At 42.4% G+C, this 25,295-nt stretch overlaps 1 protein-coding gene across 1 annotated transcript in view; it reads right to left on the bottom strand.

Moving 5' to 3' along the window:
* Positions 1–1,484: 1,484 nt before the first annotated feature.
* Positions 1,485–25,295, bottom strand: part of LOC135217450 (uncharacterized) — a 60,106-nt gene continuing 36,295 nt past the window's right edge. The window contains exons 3-4 of the mRNA XM_064253321.1: positions 12,767–12,882; positions 1,485–1,673 (exon numbers count right to left, since the gene is read on the bottom strand). Coding sequence (XP_064109391.1) covers positions 1,559–1,673; positions 12,767–12,882 — 231 coding nt within the window. The 3' untranslated portion in view covers positions 1,485–1,558. The remainder of the gene's footprint in view (positions 1,674–12,766; positions 12,883–25,295) is intronic.

Raw genomic sequence — 25,295 nt, forward strand, 5'->3', positions numbered from 1 at the left:
GCCTCCCTGAGGCTATTCTGCTCACAGATGAGTAAAACAATCTCTCAAAAATGCCACTCCAGCTCTGCTGCAAGGGTCCTGGAGAGCAAGACCCTCAGGCCCCATCAGATCCCCTAGGGTATGAGCTGCACCTCCTTTGCAGGACAGCTGCAGACAGCCTTAGTTGAAACCAAGGGTGAAGGTTAGGTGTCAGGTGGTCCTTATCCTCTGCCAGGTTGCTGAAGAGGGCACCAAAAGAAGGAATACTTGGAATATTTACCAAACGGCACATCTTTCAGAGGTACTCCAATGACAACGTCCTGCAGGTATCTAAAACATCATAATCAGATTAACTGGAGGGAGGGGTTACTGAAGAATCTCCTTCAGCAGCTACTTCACAGTCAAAAGGGTGTGTGCAGGTCTAATAGTTCTAGTAGTCACTCCTAGAAAGGATGCCATACTAAGCAGTGTAATGGAAAAGGAAGGAGGTAGAAAGGAGCTAGAGGGATTTTGGGAAGCATCCCTCCCAATCCTCAGTGAAACTAGTGAATGCTCCTGGCCAAACTGCACCCACTGCAGCAAATCCCAACCATCACATTCTCTACATGTAGAAGCCCTAGTACAGGATTTCCCCTTACGAGAAGCACAGCATTATCTGGGTCTATGGTTCAGGGGGTCATAAACTACCCACAAGAGCAGCCAAGCCCCTTACAATGGCTCTGCTGGTGTTTTTTCTCTATGGTGAAAAAACAACTGTCAAGGCAACAAATAAAACAACAATCAAAGTGACCAGGCCTCTCAAACAAGTTTCTTAACAACACTCAGGATGGGTATAGTGTCTTGATCTCATAGCAGTTGAGGAAGTGAGTGGTCATTGAAGGTGAGTGAAGGACACTCCCGCAATCACCCCCATCTCCACCAATTAACTACCTTGTTACCAAGCTCCAATGACTGATTCCAGTAAGTGCTGTAGGATACTACTGTATTTAAAAGGTGAAGGTTTTTATTTCTCGAGGAACAAACTTATATTTTCTTATATTGCGAGTAAATTCATTAATACACAATTAAACCAGTTTTATAAAAGATTTTATTTAACACCAAATATATTCATTGTATAAATCTAAGCAACTGATATGCCTCAAAGTAATTATTACTAAGGAAATCAACAACATAAGGTATTACCTGGGAATTTTGTTTTTGTTTACTTAGTAGAGAAAACAACTTATATTACCATTTAATCAGGAACTACTAAAACATAGATGGACTGTTAAAAAAAAAAAAAAAAAAAAAAAAAAAAAAAAAAAAAGATGCCTGCTGTACACCACAACAGTGACATTCCAAAAACCAAACAGAAAAGCCATGATAACTGTACATTAGTAGCTTAAACATATTCTAAACTGAAATTTTGATCACTAATATACATAGATAACCACATCAACATATGAAATGAAATTCTCTGTACATAGTATTTAGTATAGCTAGCTATTTAGGTACTTTTTATTTGAGAGTGAGGGCTCTAACAACCTGATCTGATCTCTTCTTTTTTAAAACCATACCAAGCCTTAAACCTGAAAAAAGTTTATTGCACAAAATCTGTAACAGCCTCTTCACAAGATGATACCATATAGTTTTTAGATAAGGAGTTGCACAAGTCTTGGACCTCTGATAGTTCTGACAGACAATTCTGGATTTCCCTGTTGGAAAAAAATATAAAAAAACAGTACCATTATTCATATTCACAATAAATAATAACTCCTTACTAACACTAAAATATATTTTGAATCAAGCCAAGGTTAACAGTCAATGATATAGGATTCCTTTAAACGACTAATACAGATCAGTACATAATAAACTTATCTTATCTGACTTCAAAGTATAATGCATGATAAACAAGTAGGGAAAAATGGTAATGCATTAGGTCAGATAAGATAAAAAATTCAAGTGAAAATCAAAAGCTATTACTGGAATAACATTTACAAAATAAAGAAGGGACATGTGATCTGTCTGTGCATACTGATTTTGTCCAGCTAGATGAGGAACCCACATACAATTTAGGTGACGATTAGACCTCATATTCACAGATGTTCCAGGTATCGTCAAGTCCAAGGTCTGTGAGTAAAGTATAGACACTCTGACCACAGTGCCATTGAGATGGATATCTGTCAATGGGTATACATATTCTTAATGACACAATCGGAAGAATGGTCCGACTGAAATCTAGAGCCAATTGGGATTGCATTATTGAAACTCATCAGGTACTTAATATTTCAGGTGCTACAACAGATCCAGAGCTCAAGAAGTTAAATGAAGTGCCATTGGCTATTTTAGCAAAGCATATCCCTAGAAAAGTCACAAAGAATAGGACAAATGACCAGCCAAGGTTTAGTGGTACATGCAATTGAGCTTACCACGACAAACAAACCAATTTCAACAGTGACAAAATAGTTAGCACGAAAATTACACAACTTTTGTAGGCTCTTGCTGTGCTGAAACTAAAATTTAGCATACTACTGAAAGAAATTACATTAATTCCTTAGAGAGGAAACTTGAAGGACTTAGCCTCACCTGTGGTTGACCTACCTGGCATCATCTATCTTTTGTTCATACTCATCTTCCATTACACCATAACTAACATATGATGGGATTGGTTACCGAGCCTAAAGAAAAGGCTGAACTGCTTCATTGAACTTTTGAACCTAAGCAATCTGCTGAGATGATACTTATCATAAACCTATTCTTACAAAATTTGCATTTTGCTCTGTGGATGTAAGAAAATTCTTGATAATCTTGATAGATGGATGGAGATCCTGATGGTTTCTTCCCTTTATTTTTTAAAAAGGTTTCTAGTGTGCTCTCTCCTAAGATTAACAAACTCTACAGGTTTTAATGTTGAAGTAGCATCTTTGCAGATGAGTTCAAGGTTAGTAATACAGTGGTCCCCCGTATTCGCGGGGGATGCGTACCAGACCCCCCCGTGAATAGTTAGAACCCGTGAATGTTTGGAACCCCTATGAAAATGCTAAAAACAGCCTATTTTGTTAGTTAAAACTCAAGAAAAACCCACTAAAAATGTTCATACTTGGTTTTTTTAATAGTTTTATCACAAAAAGTGCATTTTATGATGAAATTCATCAAAAAAAATGATATTGTTAAACTACAATAAAGTTTTGTACATACTTACCTGGCAGATATATACTTAGCTATAGTCTCCGACGTTCCCGACAGAATTTCAAATCTCGCGGCACACGCGACAGGTAGGTCAGGTGGTCTACCTTACCCGCCGCTGGGTGGCGGATGTACGAACCACTCCCGTTTGCTTGTCAGATTTTTCTCTTCCACCTGTCTCCTGAGGGGAGGCTGGGTGGGCCATTAATCGTATATATCTGCCAGGTAAGTATGTACAAAACTTTATTGTAGTTTAACAATATCATTTTTGTACATGAACTTCCCTGACAGATATATACTTAGCTGATTGGCACCCTTGGTGGAGGGTAAGAGACAGCTAAATAATACAGGTAAGACGGGAAACAACTAATGTTGTAGGATATAAAAACCTTGGTTCTCACCTTTTCAGGATGAAGACTTCATAGATACTGTCTCTGAGTCTGCATTGCCTGGAGAGCTACAGCTAGGACGTGACCTGATGCTGAAAGACTCTCGGATCTACCACTGGGATATGTGATCCCATATTGTGGTAGAATCCAAGTCGGATCCTGTTAGAGGGACCTTGTCCGCTTACCTAACAGATCCTTACCAGTACCTCTGCAAGGAGCCAAAACCCACCAGACCACCTAACCAAAATACAAAGGGTTAATATTACGACAAAAAGAGGTGCCTCCTGCAACCTCTTTCGGACAACCAAAAAACACCAATATAAAATATAGGGTAACATATAAAAAATTTACACAGGATAAGTTTCAGCTCCCTGCCCCAGCACCGAATCCGCCGATACGAAAGGACCCAAGGCGAAGCATTTATCATATGTGATTTTTACATCACGTAGGTAGTGGTTTGCGAAAACCGATTGGCATCTCCAAAAAGCCGCCTCCATCAAGTTCCGCACAGACATATTTTTTCTGAATGCAAGCGAAGTTGCAATGGCTCTCACCTCGTGAGCTTTCACTTTCAGTAGTCTAAAATGTTCTTCCTTACAGGCAACATGTGCCTCTGTAATAAGGCTTCTCAGAAAAAAGGAAAGAGCATTCTTCGACATGGGCCGAGTGGGGTCCTTTACGGAGCACCAAAGCACATCTTGATTAGCCTTAAGTTGTTCCTTCCTCTTAAGGAAATACTTCATAATTCTCATAGGGCAAAGAGTTCTTTCAGGCTCTTCCCTACTAGAAAAAGATAAACTACGAACTTCAAAGCTCCTGGGCCAAGGGCATGATGGGTTTTCATTCTTTGCAAGGAAACTTGGAAGAAACGAACACACCATAGAATCTTCCTTCAACCCTACATTGCCCTCAATAGCTTGGAGCTCACTCACTCTCTTAGCTGTAGCTAGGGCCAAAAGGAAGATAGCCTTCTTCGTCAGATCCTTGAAAGAGGCTAAGCCAGGAGGTTCGAATCTAGACGATCCAAGGAATTGTAGAACTACGTCTAGATTCCAGTTCAGTACTACATGAGGACGCTTAATGGTTTCAAATGATCTAATAAGATCATGCAGGTCCTTATCATTGGATATATTTAAGCCTCTATGCCGAAATACCGCAGCCAACATACTTCGGTATCCCTTAATAGTTGACACAACAAGATGACATTCTTCTTTGAGGAAAATAAGGAAATCCGCAATTTGGGTCACAGAGGTACTGGAAGAGGAAATGTTCTTCCTCTTGCACCAACGTCTGAAGACATCCCACTTTGACTGGTATACACGCAAGGTGGAAGGTCTCCTCGCTCTTGTGATTGCTTTAGCAGCTGTTGCTGAAAAGCCTTTCGCTCTGACCAAACTTTGGACAGTCTGAAGCCAGTCAGACTGAGAGCGAGGAGATTTTTGTGGTACCTGTCGAAGTGGGGTTGTCTGAGTAGATCGCTCCTTAGCGGGAGCGATCTTGGAAGGTCCACCAACCATTCCAGTACCTCTGTGAACCATTCTTGGGCCGGCCAAAAGGGAGCGATTAAGGTCATTCTCGTTGAATCGGACTCTACGAACTTCTTGATGGTTAGCCCCAGGATCTTGAAGGGGGGAAACGGGTAGACGTCGAGTCCGCTCCAGTCTAGAAGAAGAGCATCTATTGCTAATGCCTCTGGATCCGATATCGGAGAGCAGTAAGGATCCAGCCTCTTGTTCTTTGACGTGGCAAAGAGGTCTATGTGTGGCCTGCCCCATAACTTCCACAGGCTCTGGCATACATCCAGATGAAGGGTCCACTCTGTGGGAAGGACCTGATCTTTCCTGCTGAGGAGATCTGCTCTTACATTCCTTTCTCCCTGCACGAACCTGGTGAGAAGCTTGATTCCTCTTTCTTCTGCCCACAGAAGAAGGTCTCTTGCTGTCTCGTACAGGGAGAAGGTATGCGTCCCCCCCTGTTTCCTGATATATGCCAGAGCTGTAGTGTTGTCCGCGTTGACTTGCACTACCGATCTTCTGACTTTGGGCTCGAAAGCCTTCAGAGCCAACCACACAGCCATCAACTCCTTTCTGTTGATGTGCCAGGCTACCTGGTCCCCCACCCAGGTACCTGACACTTCGCTGGTTCCCAGAGTTGCCCCCCACCCCACCCCGTGTCCGACGCGTCGGAGAACAACACCAGGTTGGGGGCTCTGGATTGAAGAGACAGTCCCTTCGCAAAGAGGTTGGGATCTGTCCACCATAAGAGATGTTTCTTGACGTCCTGGGATAACGACAGGGAGAACGTCAAATCCTGAGAACGACGACTCCAATTCCGATGAAGAAAGAATTAGAGCGGTCTCAGGTGCAACCTTCCTAGGGAAACGAATTGCTCCAGCGAGGAGAGCGTCCCCAGCAGACTCATCCACTCCCTCACTGTGCATACTTCTTTCCCTAAGAAGGTTGTTACTCTCTCGAATCCTCGGGCTATCCTTTCCTGAGAGGGAAAAGCCCGAAAACTCAGAGTTCATCTGTATCCCGAGATACACACACTCTTGCTCGGGAATTAGTGACGACTTCTTGAAATTGACGAGAAGTCCCAACGCCTTCGTCAATTCTAGAGTTACTTGTAAGTCCTTCAAACAACGATCTTCTGAATTGGCCCTTATTAGCCAATCGTCGAGGTACATGGATATCCTCACCCCTTTCAAATGAAGCCATTGAGCCACATTCCTCAAAATCCCTGTGAACACTTGAGGGGCCGTCGAGAGGCCGAAACACAGAGCCCTGAACTGAAAAATTTTCCCCCCCATTATGAATCTGAGAAACTTCCTCGAGGAAGGATGGATCGGTACGTGGAAGTAAGCGTCCTGTAAATCCAAGGAAACCATCCAGTCCCCTGGACGAAGTGCTGCCAGCACTGATGAAGGTGTTTCCATCGTGAACTTCTTCTTTTCTACGAAGAAGTTCAGGGCGCTTACGTCCAACACCGGTCTCCATCCCCCTGAGGACTTCGGAACTAGGAAAAGGCGGTTGTAGAAGCCCGATGAATGATGGTCTGTCACTAGTTCGATAGCCCCCTTCTCCAGCATCTGATCTACTGCTAGATGGAGAGCTTGATTCATGATGGGGTCTCTGTACCTGGCCGTCAGTTCCCTTGGGATGGTCGTCAAGGGAGGTCTTTCGACGAAAGGGATGAGGTAACCTCTCCTCAAAATAGAAAGGGTCCAAGGATCCGCCCCTTTTTGGGCCCAGACTTCTGCAAACTCTAAGAGTCTGGCGCCCACCGTTGTTTGAAGGACTTGCAAGTTATTTGGGGGCTTTAACAGACTTGGCGAAAGTCTTACCCCTTCTTGAAGGTCTACGACCTCTAAACGTAGAGGTTCTTGATGAAGACGCCCCTCGAAAGGGTTCTCGAACACTTGCCTTTTCCTTCTTAGCCTTGGTAGGGAAGGAAGGGCGAGGTTTTCTTGCCGACTGTGCCAAAAGGTCCTGGGTGGCTTTAGCCAAAAGTGATCTCGAAATGTCCTGCACTAGATGTTTAGGGAACAACTGAGCAGACAGGAGCAAACAGCAAAGAAGACCTCTGGGCATGGGAGACAGACTTCGTTAAGAAGGAACAATAAACAGACCTCTTCTTCACGATCCCGGCCCCATACAGGGAGGTGATTTCACTCGCTCCGTCTCTTACCGACTTGTCCATACAAGACAAAACACACATGAGATCTTCTGGCGAAAATGACTCTGGCACTTCAATTTTCTTGGCTAGGACCCCCAACGACCAATCAAGGAAGTTAAATACTTCTAGTACTCTAAACATGCCTTTTAGCATGTGATCCAATTCATTCATTGCCCAAGTCGTCTTAGCAGAGTTAAGGGCAGTTCTCCTTGTCGAATCTACCAGCGCCGAAAAATCCGAATCAGCCGAAGACGGTAGACCCAATCCTAAGGACTCTCCTGTTTCGTACCAGAAACCAGCGCGTCCTGATAACTTCGAAGGAGGAAAAGCGAACATCGTTTTCCCCGCTTCTTCTTTGGAAGCCATCCAGGAACCAAAACTCCTCAGTGCCTTCTTCATTGAAAGAGTTGGCTTCATCCTTCTAGGACGTCTTGTCGAGGCGAGCGCGGAAGATCCTTAGGTGACGAAGGGATCCTAGTAGGAGTTGAGCGAGAGGTTGGAGAACGCCCTCTCTTAGAAGAGTCCACATCCACTGGAGAACGATGAGAAGATCTGGGTTGTCTACGATGAGACTCCCTCTTCGAGGTAGACGGAATCTCAGCTGAAGGAGAGGTAGGGCTCCTACTCCGAGAATCCTCGGAAACATCCACAGGGCGCTTACGAGGAGGCGAGCGCCTACTAGACTCTTTGCGCCTATCCTGAAGCGAGCGGCTGCCAGGAGAAGAGCGCCTATCGGGAGCAGAGCGCTTGCGCGGCTCTCCATACCTGTCCAGTTGAGTACGATCAACGGAAGTTCGACTGGAAGGCGAAATGCGCCTACTAGGAGAAGGCTGCTTGCGAGACTCTTGACGTCTAACAAGAGGGTAACATTCAGGAGAAGGGCGCTTCAAAGCTAACGAGCGCCTACCTGGAGAAGGGCGCTTCCGAGATTCCTGGTGCCTACCAAGAGACAAACGGCCAGGAGTAGTGCGCCTAGAAGCGGGAGAGCGCCTACACGGAGAAGGGCGCTTGAAAGACTCTTGTTGTCTGCCCCGAGGAGAATAATCAGGAGTATGACGCCTTAAAAGAGACGAGCGCCTACTAGGAGATCGATGTGCAGTAGGCTTTTGGCGCCTACCTTGCGGGGAGCGGCTAACAGCAGGCCGTCTATCATGCACACGACTCCTACCAGACTCTTGACGCCTGTCAGGAGAGAAGTCACGATCCGACACTCGAGGAGAGTGACATCTGGAAGAAGAACGCCTACTTGTATAAGGGCGCCTTCTAGGATCTTGAGGCTGCTGAGGAGAAGTCTCACGTGAGGGAGTTGAAGAAATAGCGTGATGAGCAGGTGCAGTGCGCTTACTGGAAGCGGGAATCCAATCTGGAGAAAAAAACTTTTCTCCATAGAGCGTCCTACCGATGTTTGGCGCCTTGAAGTCGAAAGAGAGCCCGGAGAGCGAGGGCGCGCTCACGTGAGCCCCTACCTTCATACGAAACCTCCCCATATGAAGGAGAACGCCTAAAAAGAGGAGAACGATCCTCTGAAGAGCGGCGCCTAGATCTCTTGATCGGAAGAGAAACGTCCTTCTTCCTACGTGATCTAACTGCTAGAGAGTCTGCTAGCACCGTGATCTGAGCTTGAAGTCCCGCGAGTACTCTCGTAGGAGAATCTTGTTGTTCTTCCTCGGAAGCAGGCGCCGAGCGAGGAGCGCCAGAAGAAGAATGATCACAGGATTTCTTGGGTTTCTCCGCCTCCACCGACGATTCTTCCGGAAAACCTCCGGACTAGAAGCCAAAGGACTGCAGGGAGCCTTCCAAGCCCTCTTCAACGGGCGCGACGCATCCGGGGAGTTCCAACCTCTCTTCGGAGAGGGAGAAGACGAAGAGGAGAAGCATTGGCGTAGGAGCTCCTTCTTGTAGCGATCCGAGGCAGCCTGTGAGCGTACTTCAGGATCTGCTGAGGGGACGCCTGACCGGTGGGGGTTCTCCCTAGCCCTCTTGAGGCTTTCGACTTTCCTACTCCACTGGAACTGGGAGTCTGGAAGAGGTCTAGGCCTAGAGGCACTAAGGAGCCGGTCAGACGCACCCTCCACAACACTGGGGACACTGCACTGATCACTAACACTCTCCTTACCTTCCAACTGACGAATCTTCTGATCCATAGAAAGAATCGTGGCTCTCAGAGCTGCCGCCTCCGAAGGCGAATCTTCGGCTTCGGTGCGGGGAGCAGGGGCTGCAACTTGGGAAGAAGGTTCTAATTCTACGTTAGTATTAGGATCCACATCCAACTCACTCATTCTAGATCTACTAGAACTTCTAGAGGAAGCTTACGCACTCTATCACGTTCCAACTTCCTAACATAAGAAGAGAGAGCCTTATATTCTTCTTCATTCAATCCCTTACATTCACTACAAGGGTTAGCAAAAGAACATTCATTCCCCCTGCATTTCATGCAAACCGTGTGAGGGTCTACCGAAGCTTTCGGGAACCTCACCTTACATCCTTCATTCACGCAAACCCTAAACAAAACCGAAGTTTTAACTACTGAATCTAGGTCAGACATCGTTAAAGTAAATCCAAATCAAAATCAAACCGGTTCACAATCAGCGTATGCCAAGCCAAACAAAGCGAATACGTCACCAAAAGAAGTCCAAATTAACTCCAGGCAAGCGAGAATCGAAAAACTATCGAGAGGAACCGACAACAGTTGTTATCGTTCCCGCAACAGAGAAAAATCTGACAAGCAAACGGGAGTGGTTCGTACATCCGCCACCCAGCGGCGGGTAAGGTAGACCACCTGACCTACCTGTCGCGTGTGCCGCGAGATTTGAAATTCTGTCGGGAACGTCGGAGACTATAGCTAAGTATATATCTGTCAGGGAAGTTCATGTACAAAACCAGGAATTTGTGGATATTTATCATAGAAAAATACCGCGAATAATGCAGGGAAACGTTCCCCAGAGAAATCCGCGAATGTGTGAGTCCGCGAATCTGGAGAACGCGAATACGGGGGGTCCACTGTACAGTGCATGTTTCAAAGAGTGGTATATCTGCAGATTACAGTGACAGCAGGTGCCCCTATACAAGTATGTGCAGTCCAGAGGATTGTTAGCTAATAGTCAATATGCATATAGGAAGCAGGTAGGTACCTGCACTTTTTTAGACTTGCCATGCCATTTTGCAAGAGAACCCTGATAAGGGCTTTAAGGGTAGAGTAATTCAAATAGATTTTAGAGATCCTTTTGATTTACAGGTTGGCCGTCATTAATCAGGTTCCATCACTAATCCAGCCCTATATGTATTCTGACAACGAAGATTTAGTCATGGAATGAAATGGAAAGAATTGGAGGTAATCAAAATCAGCTAAAAATTTAGCAAAAATTCAGCAGGCCCACATATTTAAAAAATGTAAAAATTTTTCCATACATCTCAATTTTCATAATATATGCCCATAAATTAAAGATGAGTCTTCATTATGTACTATGAGGTTAGAGATTTAGTCATAAACTGAAGTAATAAGGAACTGGAGGAATTAAGACTAAAAAAAAATATTTAGGTCTACGTATTATAAAAATGTCAAATGTTTTAAAAGTTCCCGCTTGAGTTCTTTATGGTCCCAAAATAAAGATTAGTCTTCTTTAAGTAGTCTGATGATCTAGTCATGGAATAAAATAAAATCAATTGAAGAAAATAAAAAATAGCTAAAATTTTTGCTAAAATTCAGGTCTGCATATGTAAAAAATTAACCATTTTTAAACATTCCAGTTTTAGGTCACTACAGACCAAAACTAAAGATTAGTGTTCTTTATGTACTAATATGATGGAGATTTAGTCATAGAATGAAATAGAAAGGATATTAAAATTAGCAAATAAATTTTGCAAAAATTCAGCAGGTCCTAAGCAAGCAAAAAATGTTAAAATTTTCAATGTTTCAATTTTGGTTCTCTTTGGTTCTAAATTAAAGATTATTCGACTTTGTGTACTACTCTGATGATGGGGATTTGGTCATAGAATGAAATAAAAAGAAATTGGAAGAAAATCGAAATTATAAAATAATTCTGTAGAAATTCCACAGATTGCGTATTGAAAAAAAAATGTCAACATTTTCAACTTTTCAATTTTAGTTCTCTTTGGCTCCAAATTAAAGATTAGTATTTTCTATAAACTTTGATGATAAGAGATTTAGTTGTAGAATAAAATAAAGAGAATTGGAGGAAATCAAAGCTAGCCAAAAATATAAAATTTTTCAACATTTCAATTTTAGTTCTCTGTGGCCCTAAATTGAAGATTAGTCTTCTTTATGTATTCTTAGTATGGAGATTAAGTCATAGAGTGAAATAAAGTAATTGGAGGAAATCAAAATTACCAAAAATGTTACGAAAATTCAGCAGGTCTGTGTGTATAAATACTAGTGTCAAATTTTACTGTTCGAATTTTAATTAGAGATTAGTCTGTTTTACATACTCTGATGATGGAAATTTAGTCAGAATGAAACAAAAAGGAAATGGAAATCCAAATTAGTAAAAATTCTGTAGAAATTCTGCAGGTCTGCAAAAAAAAAAAAAAAAAAAAAAAAAAACACACACACACACACTTCACTCAGAGGTCATATGCATTAATTCTGAATACTGTTTAACAAATGATATCCCTCCTGTGGGGTTACAATAGGCCTAAGAAAAACTTAACCTTTGGCTTCTTGGATGCATTGTATGTTTCCATAACATTTCAGAAAAAAAGTAATGTCTTAACTGGCAATACTGTAAATTAACACCAGAATTCTTGCTGAAAAGATATGGTCTACTCCTAGTAGCTATAGCAGCACTAATCTTGCTACTGCTACAATCGAAGAATTGTACTTGACAAAATGGTTCCTCAAATCAAGCCAAAAGCTTGATAAACATGATAAATCAGAGGAAGATGTTGGAGAGCACAGATGAACCTCGCCCTAAGAACCAACTTGGATCCCTGGCAGCGGACTACCAGCTATTGCAGGGCAGTCCTGAGCTCAGGCTATTGATGGGCAGGGGTACTAACACCTTATCTCTCAATGGGGCCTTGAAAATGACTGAACACTATGGGGGGCATCCTTTTCTTCTGTTTAAAGAATTCAAGCTAGAATCCTTTAACCAGTCCCTGCACTGAGGCTAGAGGTGCCTCACACTGAGGGACCTGGGGCAACCCGAACAAGATGTAAGGTCTGTAAGGTCTATGGCAGCCCAAAGTGTGAATCTTTAGCTAAGAAACCATTCTGCTTACACAAAAATCATTTCTACATCATCTCATGTTCCTGATTTTGTCCAGTGGGATACATATATCCATTTGAGCAAAAGTCAAGTTACAATATCATGAAAAAGCAACAACCAAACCAGTGAAAATATTGATGACCACACAATGACAAGAAAGGAATTGTGACATGAGCTAAAACATTCAAGACACATCTAGTGGAGAACAGGTGAACTAGTCATCAAGGTCAGCCAAGCAATCTTTTTTAGTTTTGAATACCTACTGCCTGCTGGCATGAATATATAGCTATCTTTAACAGTATGTATGATTCATCTCAGATAATAGAAACTTACTGGCTATTTTTGTGACACTGCTCTCGACCTGCTTTGACCTTCATTAACAACTCTTCAGATTTCTTTTGTTCCTGGGTAACTGCTTCTACTAGTCGCTGCTTTTCATGCTGCAAAACCTGAAAGATCAGATACTCAGTGGCTTTTTACATAGAAAGCAATATATACACACACATATATATATACTATATATATTACACAGGCAGTCCCAGTAGTCAGTGGGGGGTTTTTGCCTGTTTTCCATGTTTTGAATAATGTAAATTGCACTAAATATTAACTCTTGAAAGTTTGAATTTATAAAAATGACTGGATGTGAAACTGTATGGGTAGGTGAGATGAACAACCACCAATATCTTGTGGCACAATAACCAATTCAGTTTGTCTTATTTTCAGCAGCTCCTGTTTTTGGGAACCAAGCAAAACAGCACAGTAGGGATTTGCAAGCAATGTTCCATCTTGTGGTGTTATGTCTGCCCTTAAGTTTGCCTCATCCTATTTCCCTGGAAGAGATGAGTTTTGGCCCTCTGATTCCATTGCTTGGATGCACTGAAGGTAAGTTTAATCGCACTTTTGAAAGAATATATACTAGATCCATGTAAAACAGCAAAGCAGTTACAGAACTTCAAAGAAGCAATTGAGTATCATCTCCCTGGAATGATCTTTTCTGGTTAAACAGACTCCCCTCTACTTTTGAATGGGTGACGTTCCTAATGGCTGTCCATATCTTGATTTATTCGTAAGTCTAACTTGATATGCTCGGAGACAATGCATAACAGTATTATTTGGTTTTTCATACCAAAACCCAATATACTAGTTCTTTACTGCATTTTATTGGGTATTTTATAAATATAAATGATACATAAAACCTAAATCCAATGTAGCATGAAGGAACATGTACATAATTGAGAATATCCTTAAATTCTACTGTGGGTTTAGGATAAAGCCTAAATACATGAAGCAAATTGATGGTAACAGTCGAGTAGTTTTAATTTACAATCACGGTTGTTCATATCCTGAAAGTTCGGAAGTAGAGGAGCATCTGCACTGGCTATCGATGTATAGAATGAAGGGATTCAGAAGGAAATACAGTGCGTACTACACGTATAGCACTTTGAAAATTGTTACCATACGCAGGTGATCTAATGATTATGGCCGAGAGCATATAATTGCAATGAGAAGTAAGGGAGTTGAAAGAATCTAGAATTGGGTGGTAAGGAGGTACACATGGGTAAAGCTTAGGTTTGTTGTCTAGTCAACTGGGAGTCGGATTGGTCATTAATATAAAATAGAACAGGTTGGAATGAAAGTAGTGCATAGGTAGTGAATTTTGCATACTTGAGATAACACTGTAGGCCTAGAGGGAGGATATGAATCTTAGATTGAAAGCAAGATGGAAGCAACTTGGGGGAAGTGGAGAGAGGTGGAAGTGTTAACTGCGACAAAAGAATTCAAAGTTCAGTGAGAATTAAGATGTACAGTGTTGAACTGCAATCAGACTAGTGATAATGAATGGTTGAGAAACAGGGGCTTGAAGATGGAAGGAGGAACAAATGCTGGAGCAAGCTAAAGTATAGATTTTGAGGATCTTGCTGCTTCAGAGGGTGGAAGGTGGAAAATGAAGAAAGTAGAAGTGCTGGGATGGTAGGGGTTACTAATATGATGCAATGGACAAGATTTGGATGATATGAGTATGAGGTACAATTGAGGGAGGTGGAAGGCGTAAAGGGGGCTTGGGTGGAACCTGTTATGGGTAGGTGGTGAAGAGGGAATCCAGACTTTAGGTTTGGTTTAGGTACTTGATTGTGTAATGTTCAAAAAGAAACTATCGTCAAAAACTAAAGTTCTCTTTCCGGATTGGGCATTGTAACTAGTGTTGACTGCATTTAAAATGGTAGTTACCAAATTCATAGGGTTAAAGAAGTGGTGAAACCTCAAGATAAATACAGCGTAGATGTTGAGGTAAGGAGATCCAATGGAGTATTTGTTGATAAGAACTTACATTTTTCCAAATTGGATGCTAGAAAACATGAAGAATGGCTGATTTTCAACATTATCAATTCATGATTTGAAGTGCTCATTTGATTTTCATTTTGTGACATTTTATTTGTGAGAATTAGGAGTACCTAGTCTACATACACTCCAGCATGAGAATCTGTAGTTATTGTAGTCATTTTTTTTATTTGGTTTTAATTCCATATCAGGTTTGAATTTTGAGTATTTACTCTATTTAGCTAGTTTCGTTTTGAAAAAACTTATGAAGCCAGGATTCTTTTGTGCAAGTGTTTATACATGACAGATTTGCTCTTGATACTAAACCCTACTCTTCATTTCAGGTCATGTTGTAAACATCTCTCTCAATTTGGACCAGATTGACTACTATCTGAGAATCGGAAGAGGATCACAACCCAGACAATTTCAATTATGGACTAGAAGTAGTTAATCTTTTTGTTTTTAAAAGGAGTCTCCTCTGATATACTAGTAAGTCTGATGCTCCTGCTTTTATGTAACTACTGGAACATGCTCTCATGGGTAGTTGTGAACCTACTCATTTTCATCTATGGCATTCCTTCTCTTTTAAGCACACAAGAAGCCAGACACATGAAAATATTGTGGTTAGCAAAAGGATTGGCTCTCCTCTGTTGGTGGGAGCAGCTCACTTTTTCACTTGTCAATCATTTCTTTCACTGCAATCTCTCTCTCTTGCACATTGAGGATGTGTTCAGAGTATCATGCATACTGGCCTACTTTTTCTTCTTCACTTTTGTCAGCCTTGTTCACAAGGGAGCCTCAAGTGTCTTATTATCTAATTGTGGGTAATTGCGGGGTCACAACCACTGACAACAGCAAAATGCCCTGACTGAATGTAAGTGAACGGTGTTTCTGCGCTAGGAGGAACTCCTCATACAGAGCTGAGTGGTATATATTTTCATGCTCTTTTGTGCATTTGTATCTGATTAGTGTCATATAGTACTTTCTTTTTCTTTTTCCTTCTTTCTGTTCTGTTTCTACTTTGATACATTAATTTGCTTAGAATATGTCGAAGTTCTTTGGCTTTCCCTGAAGGTGTTGTACTGCATTGTGTAATACTTTAGTGAAATGTCATCACGAAGCAGGTTTTGCACTTGATTGTATTACACTATAATACCTTTCAGTAAGAAATTATTGTTACCAGTTTTTTCTTTCCAACATAGTGAAAAGTTCAAACTAACAGTCAGTTTTTGCTTTGTTTGTTTGTATGGTGCTTTTACGCTGCATGGAACCAGTGGTTATTCAGCGACGGGACCAACGGCTTTACGAGACTTCCGAACCACGTCGAGAGTGAACTTCTACCACCAGAAATACACATCTCTCACTCCTCAATGGAATGGCCAAGAATCGAACCCGCGACCACCGAGCTGGGACGCCAACACCATACCAACCACGCAACTGAGGCGCTAAACTAACAGACAGAGACAATTGGCAGTTTGTTAGAATTGGCTTAGGAGTGGAAGCTGTCAAGAAGTGTTTATAATTAGGTAAATAGGAGGAACTATCACTACTAGGTATATTTCTCTCTTATGAAGATCTTGGTTGTTCACTGTTTATCATACATCTTTTCGTAGCTTTTTATGTAACCATTTCTTCTGTTTTTTATTTTATACCAAGCTGTTATTATCTGAATGACATGTCTCATTACAGTTACAGGTTGTTAAAAAAACATTTCACATAAACATGTTAACATTATTAAGGATGTTTAATAGGATTTGTTACTGGGGTCATGTTCTCATAATAATCAGCACAAAATTAGACCTAAAAGCTTTTACTTTGGATGTTAGCTTTATTTTCATTTTCTCTCATGTATTTCCTTGAAGTTATTAGGAATACTGTCTTTGTTACACAAATTCTTTATCTGGCTTAGAGTATGGTTAAGCTGGATGTCTAGAGTATTTATTTTGTTGAGCTCCAAGTGGGATGGCTTGATGACGTGTATCCACAATGGTCTGAACAGAGGAATACATGTGCAAGCAAGTGAACTAGATCAGACCACCTGGATGTTTTGGCTTTGGCCTGCCTCCTTTCCATATTGATAATAGGTCCTGATTACCTCAGCATGGCAACGCTCTTGGGACTTTTTGTCCCCTGTACAAAAGGGTAACTGATGAGGTTATACCCATTTGGTCACAATTAGTGAAGAAGAGACTTGTGAATTAGCCAAAAGTATCATGGCTACAGAGGTCCACTAGAAATGTGCAGAAACAGTTTTGATTAGATTTTCAGGACCTTTGGGGATAGGTGATGCAGCAGGAATGACTCCAGCAGAGTTGGTGAAAGATTAGTATCTGCTGCTGCAGGTTGCATCAGTGTAGGAAGCATAAGTCATTGGGGAAGGGCTACTTGTCCAGGTGCTGTTGCCATGTGACGAGATGTAGCACTCGTCATGGGGATAGTCAAATGTTGGATTATCCTGCCGGTCCTACAAATGAAGGAGCCAGTTTTGGACATGCTTAAGAGGGAACTGGCCATATTGAAGGTGTCAGAACAAGAATGCAAATGTAAACAAAAACAAAGAATTAACGCAATTCCACTTTGCTCACTCTTTTACCCATAGCTAAGGCTACTAAGAAGTACCTTTCCGTTTAAATCTCTAAAAGATGAGGATTGAAGAGGTTTGAATGGAGGGCCCCGAGATCCATTTTAGAACAATATCTAGATTCCAAGAAAGCACAGCTGTCCCCTCTAGTTTGGACATCTCAAAAGACTTAATCAGATCACTGATATGAAGTTTTCATAATAAAACTAATATTGTAATACTTACCTGAACACCTGAATGATTCCCACCCTCCTCCCCACTTCAATTTGATAGTGAATGATTCAATTGAGGAGGAAGGCCACTGGTGGCCGGTATTTGCGGCAGCGTTGCCAATGGTAACACAGGTAACTCATTTGACTAGATTTTACCTGCAGCGTTGGTAACGCTGACAGTTAAAATTACCCACTTAGTGGGTAAATATGTGGGGATATAGTTCGGGCTGGTCAGTGACCAGGGCTAATTCAGGTGTTCAGGTAAGTATTACAATATTAGTTTTATTATGAAAACTTCATATTGCAATACACTCCCTGAACACCTGAATTAGCCCGATTAACAACATTTACTCGGAGGCGGGGTCAATCTCATTCAGCCCGACCTGTCCACAGAACATACGCAGGTAACTCATAAGCAACCTAGCATGTATAAAAGCATGTATCCTCACCTAGTTATCTAACTCGGAGGTGAGGATGTTTGCAAAGAAAGTGTACTTCAACATCAGTGTTGAGTCTAAGGAACTGTCTAAGTCAGAAGTACCTCCCATGTGATAAGCTATACTTCTTATTCATGGAGGTAGAAACAAATCTCCTCACCTAGTTGTCCAGCTCAGTAGGTGAGGATGTTTGCAAAGAAAGTACTTCAACGTCAGTGTTGAGTCTAAGGTACTATCTGAGTCAGAAGTACCTCCCATGTGATAGGCTATACTTCTTATTCATGGAGGCAAAAACAAAACAAAAATCTCCTCACCTGGTTGTCCAGCTCAGTAAGTGAGGATGCTTGCATAGGAAGTACCATACCGTTGGTGTCGAGTCCTAGGTACTGCCTGAGTCTGAAGAACCTCCCATGTGGTATTCTATACCTCTCATGTATGGAGGGGAAATGGTGAACCTCCCATGTGGCTATGTAGCCTCTCATGTATGGAGGAGAAGTTGAGTGTGCAGGACCTTCAGTTCTCTACTGCTCACTGATGTAGATGACTTGTGCTGAAGAAGTAGTAGTTATTCCAACATGACCATCGGGATCTGCCTAACCTCAAGGGCTTAAGGGACAATACACTCTAAGATTGACCAACAGAAACACTAGAGTTCATTAGACTATCACTGCCTTCCTAAACTTCTAACACCATAAAGTTCATTTAGACTATCACTGCCTCCTTAAACTTCTATCACCCTGAAGTTCATTTAGACTATCACTGCTTCCCTAAACTTCTAACACCCTAACTCTACCAAGCAAACTATAAAACTGAGTTACCGCAACGACAGGACCCCGAGAGTAACCTCTCTGAGGAAACTGAAATTCCTTAAGGTACGGTGTTGTGAAAAACCACAACTCCTCTCAAAAAACCACCTACACAAGCGCCGACAGCGAAACATTCCTCTGGAAGCCAAAGGGTACCCCTCCGCATACTTGCACCCTTGGATTGACTAAGAACCCATTCTTATGAGTGTCCGGATAGCGCTGAGGCAATGATTTAACAATAGTCCCTCCTCTCCTTGCCAAGAACATAGCATAACCCTCAGAAATGTTAGTCTGGTATGCAAACCCCCTCGAAACCAAAGTGAAGAGGTTATCAAACAGTCCAGGCTCAGTGAAACACCCATCAACTCTCACCACATCCACACAGAGTGGCTGTGAAAGGTGTCCTCCAAATACGAGCCTCATGATACGTAACCCTTACCACACGAATCAATGAAGGAACACAATATAGAAAAACCTCAACTGACTCGTAAACCAGAAGTCGGACTCCGGCAGAGGACCTCCTACCTCATACAGAAAAATGATGCTAGCTTAAGTCTTTCCCCAAAAACTGCCCGACTCGCCGAAACCAGACTACCCTACTTGATGTTTGAGAGCCTGCTGGCTTGGTTGAATACACTATCAAACATTACTTGAATAACTGAGATCCCTCCGGAGCCTGGAATGCGGAAAGAGAGAATGGACAAAGTCCACAATCAGTTATACTCGCTTCCTTCGCCGGAGAAACAAAAACCCACAACTAGCAAACGAGTCTCAATTCAAAGGTATCTATCCTCTGTCAGCTCTGTTCGGACACACCGGAACAGGAAAAAAAGGAGAAAAGCCGAACCCCGACAAGAGCAGCACCCAAGAACCCGGAACCTACTACGCCTGGCTGCTCGATACCAAACGACATACAAGATCCCATCATATCTGAGCCTACCGATCCGATTGCTCAACAATATACCAACAAGATAATAAACTCCTGTGCAAGTCGTACTCGACTGCGCAACCCGCACTCCCCCCAGACATCATGATGTAGCCCGTGCTGTCCGACCGCTGTCCACCCACTCACAAGAGCGAACTGTCTGTCATCAGTTTCGCAAAACCTGTAAGAGTTAGTCACTCGACTGCGCATACCCTCACTAAGTGACGAAAACGTTACACCTGAACCGAATATACCTTGGGCTTGGCGATGAACGCCCACCCATGCAAGTCACTCCCATACTGTTGCGCCAAACGTGTATCAACCAAGACGATGACCTAACCTTGAACCAGTCTCACTTAACTGTGAAACTCTGCACTCACCAGTGACAATGACAAGAGACCGGGACGACAATAGGCGAGCCACACACCTAAGAGCGAAGAGGTCGCAAAACACGATCCAACTAATCCCCGTTACCAATACTAAACCTAGACTGGAGTCCGGAGCAAGTGAGGGAAAGAAGTACCCCCAATAGACACGGAATCAAAGTCGAACCCACCTTGAAAACCCTTTAAGGCGGAACCGAAAAACAGCAGGAAAAGGTTGAGAAAATAAGGAGAGAGAAAAGTCACTACGAGTAACCCACAGGAACACCTAGCGCCGACATTGTGCAGTTGGAGAACCAACTGTGCGGTACAGTGCTTTAATAACGGGTTATGAACTGCGGAACCAATGGGAGCCGCAGAAGGAATTACCAGCTACCCTAAGAAAGGGGGCCGAGGGCACAAAAGGTGCTAATTACGATGCAGACAACTGCGAACGGCCGTAGCCCCCCCAGCAATTACCGCGGTAAGCACGTTACGTCTCACACTCCTAAGGTATATAAATGGGAACGAAGAAGGAAGATTACTAACTACCCTAAGAAAGGAGTGGGTGGTGACAACCGGTATCGATACAGTCAACGATGGCGCAGGTGAATCTCCAACTGCCGTAGCCTCCTCAAGAACTACGGAGGACACATTACGTCTCAAAACAAGTAAGGATGAAAATACGGAGTTGCGGAACCGCCTTGAAGCATCAACATCAGCAGCCTGAGAACTACAGGACCCGTGGAAGGTGCTACGAAGGCAACCCCTCCAAATTATTTCCTTTAACCCGGAGAGAGAGAGAGAGAGAGAGAGAGAGAGAGAGAGAGAGAGAGAGAGAGAGAGAGAGAGAGAGAGAGAGAGAGAGAGATTGAAATAATCTCCAAATTTCAGGATGAAACAATGAAACTGGCTCTACTGTGATATTGGTAAATAAAAAAACAGGATGAGCGAGAAGACTCCGAAGCGACATCCGAAGAATGAGCAGCTGAAGAAGGTTGTGTAGAGACATTATAAGTTTTAACAGAAAAACTGGGCGAGAGAAGACTAGATCGACTCTGTTCCCCATGATAATCTGAGAAACATTAGAAAATCAGGAAATTATTCAAGACGTGGTCGTGAATACAGTCCGTATCGAAGCTACCGTAATTGACTTGCGTTAATTCGATTTTACGATGGGGTTAGTATTTAAAATCGGAACTACATTGCAAATAAGTCTTCCTATATCTCTCGCGCAGCTGGCGTAGGCAGCATCGTGCATCAGACAGCGAGATTGTAAGGTTTAAAATAGAATTTAGGCCAAAGGACGAATATTAGGAACTATGAGGTCATTCAGCGCTGAAGGGAAATTGACGGAAAAAAATTTGAAAAGGTGTAACAAGAAGAAAAACCTCTCTGTTGCACAATGAGTCAATTGTTAGGAGAGGGTGGAAAAACAGCATGAGTAGAGAAAAAAAATGAAATCAGGAAAGTGAGAGAGAGAGAGAGAGAGAGAGAGAGAGAGAGAGAGAGAGAGAGAGAGAGAGAGAGAGAGAGAGAGAGAGAGAGAGAGAGAGATTACAAACTGTCTAACATCTCCACCTCCATAAATTTGCACCCTCTTCCAAGTTAAAAGGTATTAATGATAATATACACGCGATATAACTGCATACAGCTATGAACAACCGAACGAGAACTTGTTGCTAATACGATCGAATCCTATAGCAACATCACTTTATTGTATTGATCGGCGTGCGAAAGTAATCGAATCCGATAACAACGTCTGTTTATTTTATTACGTGTATCAGCAACCTAGATAGAGGAGGTCCCAAGCTTTTGTATGAATTCAAATGCAGCCGTGGTAAAAGAAAGTAATGGCATGAAAGAGCTCGTTTACTGTTGTTTCACACCGATAGAGATTAATCAAGTGTAAGGTTCGTAATACCTATGAAGAAGAGTGAAAAACGAACGGAATCGCTAAATTTACGCGTCTAAGCTGAGGGAAAAAACTAGCTTCCAATGAGACGTATTAGTCAAATTTTGGCCTTAAATTACATCGTAAGACGAACAGCATGACTTTGTTCAGAAGTATCCAGATACTCATTATGGTAACTAGGAACAAAACATTAGCCGAGACCAAGTGATATGGTTGAATCTGGAGCCAAGGAAATAGACTAGCCGGCATCATTGTCTGGGTTTCTAAGCCACGCCTCCCCTTACAACAGTGCTGTTTGACAAGCTTGTGTAATTGTAATTTAATTGAAAAGTAATAAATTACATATTTCAATTTAATTGAAAATTAATAAATTACATATTTTAAGGTAATTAAATTAACTTTAAGCCAAAAAATTAATTTAAGTTTGTCACGTAATTTGATAATACAACTGTAATTCTTTTGTAACTGTAATTGACATAAGCACAATGTAATTACTGACGGCCATTGTCTGTTAAACGTATGAAGACATCATACAAGATTCCCCTTATAGTATCTGACATCTAATAATATCCCACAAGATACCAGTATTGACTACGTTATATGTCCAACAATAGTTGAAAACACGTTTCCATCAAGAAACAACGTCTCCTTCAAGACGACAAACCTGAAGAGTTGTTACGTTAGTTACGCAAGCCAATCAGGACAAGAATGAGGTGGATACGGCGACGCAAACCCGTATTCACCATCAGCTGATTCCAGAGCGTGAATGACTGCCGAGTTAGTATTTATACTACGCTAATATGATGATACATACAATACAATTAATGCTTTAGTCGGACAGAATCTGATCTTCATTCTGTTCGATTACATTCATATTGAATTATACTAAGATCGGATTCTCGTTCGTTTCAATTACACCTGTACTGAATTATCCGTAGTCAGAATGCCTGAGCCCAAAGCGTTAGCCACTATAAAAATCACTCTACCGTTATGTAGTACAGCGAATACTTTTGGCTAGGCTAGGATACTGTACATTCATACGATACATCATCGTGAACACTAGGCTAGCCGTAGTTAATTTTATTCGATTTCTTTACATAACGAATTATCGTACGTCGATATGCGTTGAACAGAGAATTAGTTGATATTAAAAGTTACGCTATCGTATAAGTAGAGGAAAGTAACCTTAAAGACGAAGGATAAGTATTCAACCCTTCAGAACCCGACAGACCCGAAACCAGATCTGAACGGCCAACAATGGCCTAAAAGATTCTGACGCAAGGAACTCGAAGCAAGAAACACCCAAGAGGCTCTAAGGACACTGTCCCTCTATAAACTACTACTTATAATAGAAAACCGACCGGAAGAAGCCTGCACTTCTCTTCCTAAACACTATTTAGCCTATTATCCCTACTCGTCTGTATCTGACCTAAATTTTCATCATCCTGAGAACTTACAAATCGAAGGGGAGGGGAAATCTGCTGCCAACACTGCCTGCTCCGCGCCGGGGGGGCCGGCAGAACCTACCCACTCGGAGGCTTGCGGTTCTCCATTACCCCCAGCACCCGTTAGGGCTGGTTCTGGAACAGGCAGGGGGGCTGAAAAAGAACGATTAGAATTCACTATACTACTAGTACCACTATCTCTATTTTGGTTAAATTATTCGTCAGGCTAGAAATATGCTTAACATACTAGATGATGACCTGTCCACTAATTCTGGAAGAACTAACTAATGTTTCGTTGTCTCCTGACCAAGACCAACATCTCTGACTAGTATTGCACTAAACCTTCCTACACGAAATAACGAAAAAGAACGTCGATCATGAATGCGGGTACTCATCCTACGCTTGAAAGGCGTGCAGAGCCGATGAGCACCAACATATCCAGCAGTAGAAGCAAGGCCATCCTCTAGATGGCCTTGGTAGAAGGCTCGATCGTCGAACTGTAGATGAAGTAGAAGCAGAGGCGTTTGCAGTCGGCGACAACGTTATTTTAGAGCCGATGAGCACCAATATATCCAGCAGTAGAAGGCTCGATCGTCGAGGCGTTTGTAGAAGGCGATGACGTTTATTTCCTAACTTATCCATAGCGAGTACAAAGTAGCTATCCAAAGTGAAACGGGAAAATTCGTTGTTTGTAACCAAGATGCGAAAACTCTTTGAGTGGGGTCGGGCTAAATGACCAAAAGTTCGCCTGATGTGGGACTGATCCGCACAGCAAGGCGAACAAAAAACAATTGAGGAGGAAGGCCACTGGTGGCCGGTATTTGCGGCAGCGTTGCCAATGGTGACACAGGTAACTCATTTGACTAGATTTTACCTGCAGCGTTGGTAACGCTGACAGTTAAAATTACCCACTTAGTGGGTAAATATGTGGGGATATAGTTCGGGCTGGTCAGTGACCAGGGCTAATTCAGGTGTTCAGGGAGTGTATTGCAATATCTTTATTGGAGGATAAGTCTAGTTTCCTGAGCAAAAACAGTTTAGAATGGCCCTGTAGCCTTTGATGGTGCAAGTAGTTTAACATGATGTCCTAAAAAATAAAAAATCGGCTATTTGAGCTATAGAGGAAGTAAATGAGATGTTGTGTCTTCTACACCAGCTGCAGAAGACTGCCCACTTAGACTGATAGACATGAGAAGAAGACTGGCGTCTGCATCTTGCAATTGCCTCCACAGCTGGTCTTGAAATGCCCTTTGCTCTAACAAGCTTCCTGACACTCTGAAGCCTGTCAGAGCAAGAATGGATAGTCCTTGGTGGAACCGATGACAGTGCAGTTGCTTGAGTAGATTTTGTTGCTGTGGCAGAAGTCTTGGGAAATCCACAAGCAGGTTGAGGAAGTCCGGGAACCATTCCTTCGGTGGCCAAAAGGGGGCTACCAGTCATCGACATATTGCTGTGCGACTTTAACTTGTTTATAACACCCCTCACCATAATGAACAGTGGAAATGCTTAAACACTGAGGTTCGACCAATTCTATTACCAATGCTAGAGGATCCAGGACTGGCGAACTTATTGCTCACCAGTCTGTGATACCTCATCGTTGCGAACGGGTCTATTGATGGCTTCCCCAACCATCTCCACAGGTCAGTGCACAACTGGATTCAGTATCAACTCCGTCGGTAAAACCTATTTGCAGCGACTTAAATCATCCACCAGGACGTTTAACTTCCCTTGAATAAATCTTGTGACAATCTTTGTGTGATTGTCTTGAGCCCAAAGGAGAAGATCCCTGGCCATCTCGTAGAGGGAGGAGTGTGTCCCTCCCTGATTTCTTATGTAAGCAAGGGCCATTGTATTATCTGT

This window comes from Macrobrachium nipponense, chromosome 7 (genome assembly GCF_015104395.2).
Source record: "Macrobrachium nipponense isolate FS-2020 chromosome 7, ASM1510439v2, whole genome shotgun sequence".
NCBI classification, from domain to species: Eukaryota; Metazoa; Arthropoda; class Malacostraca; order Decapoda; family Palaemonidae; genus Macrobrachium; species Macrobrachium nipponense.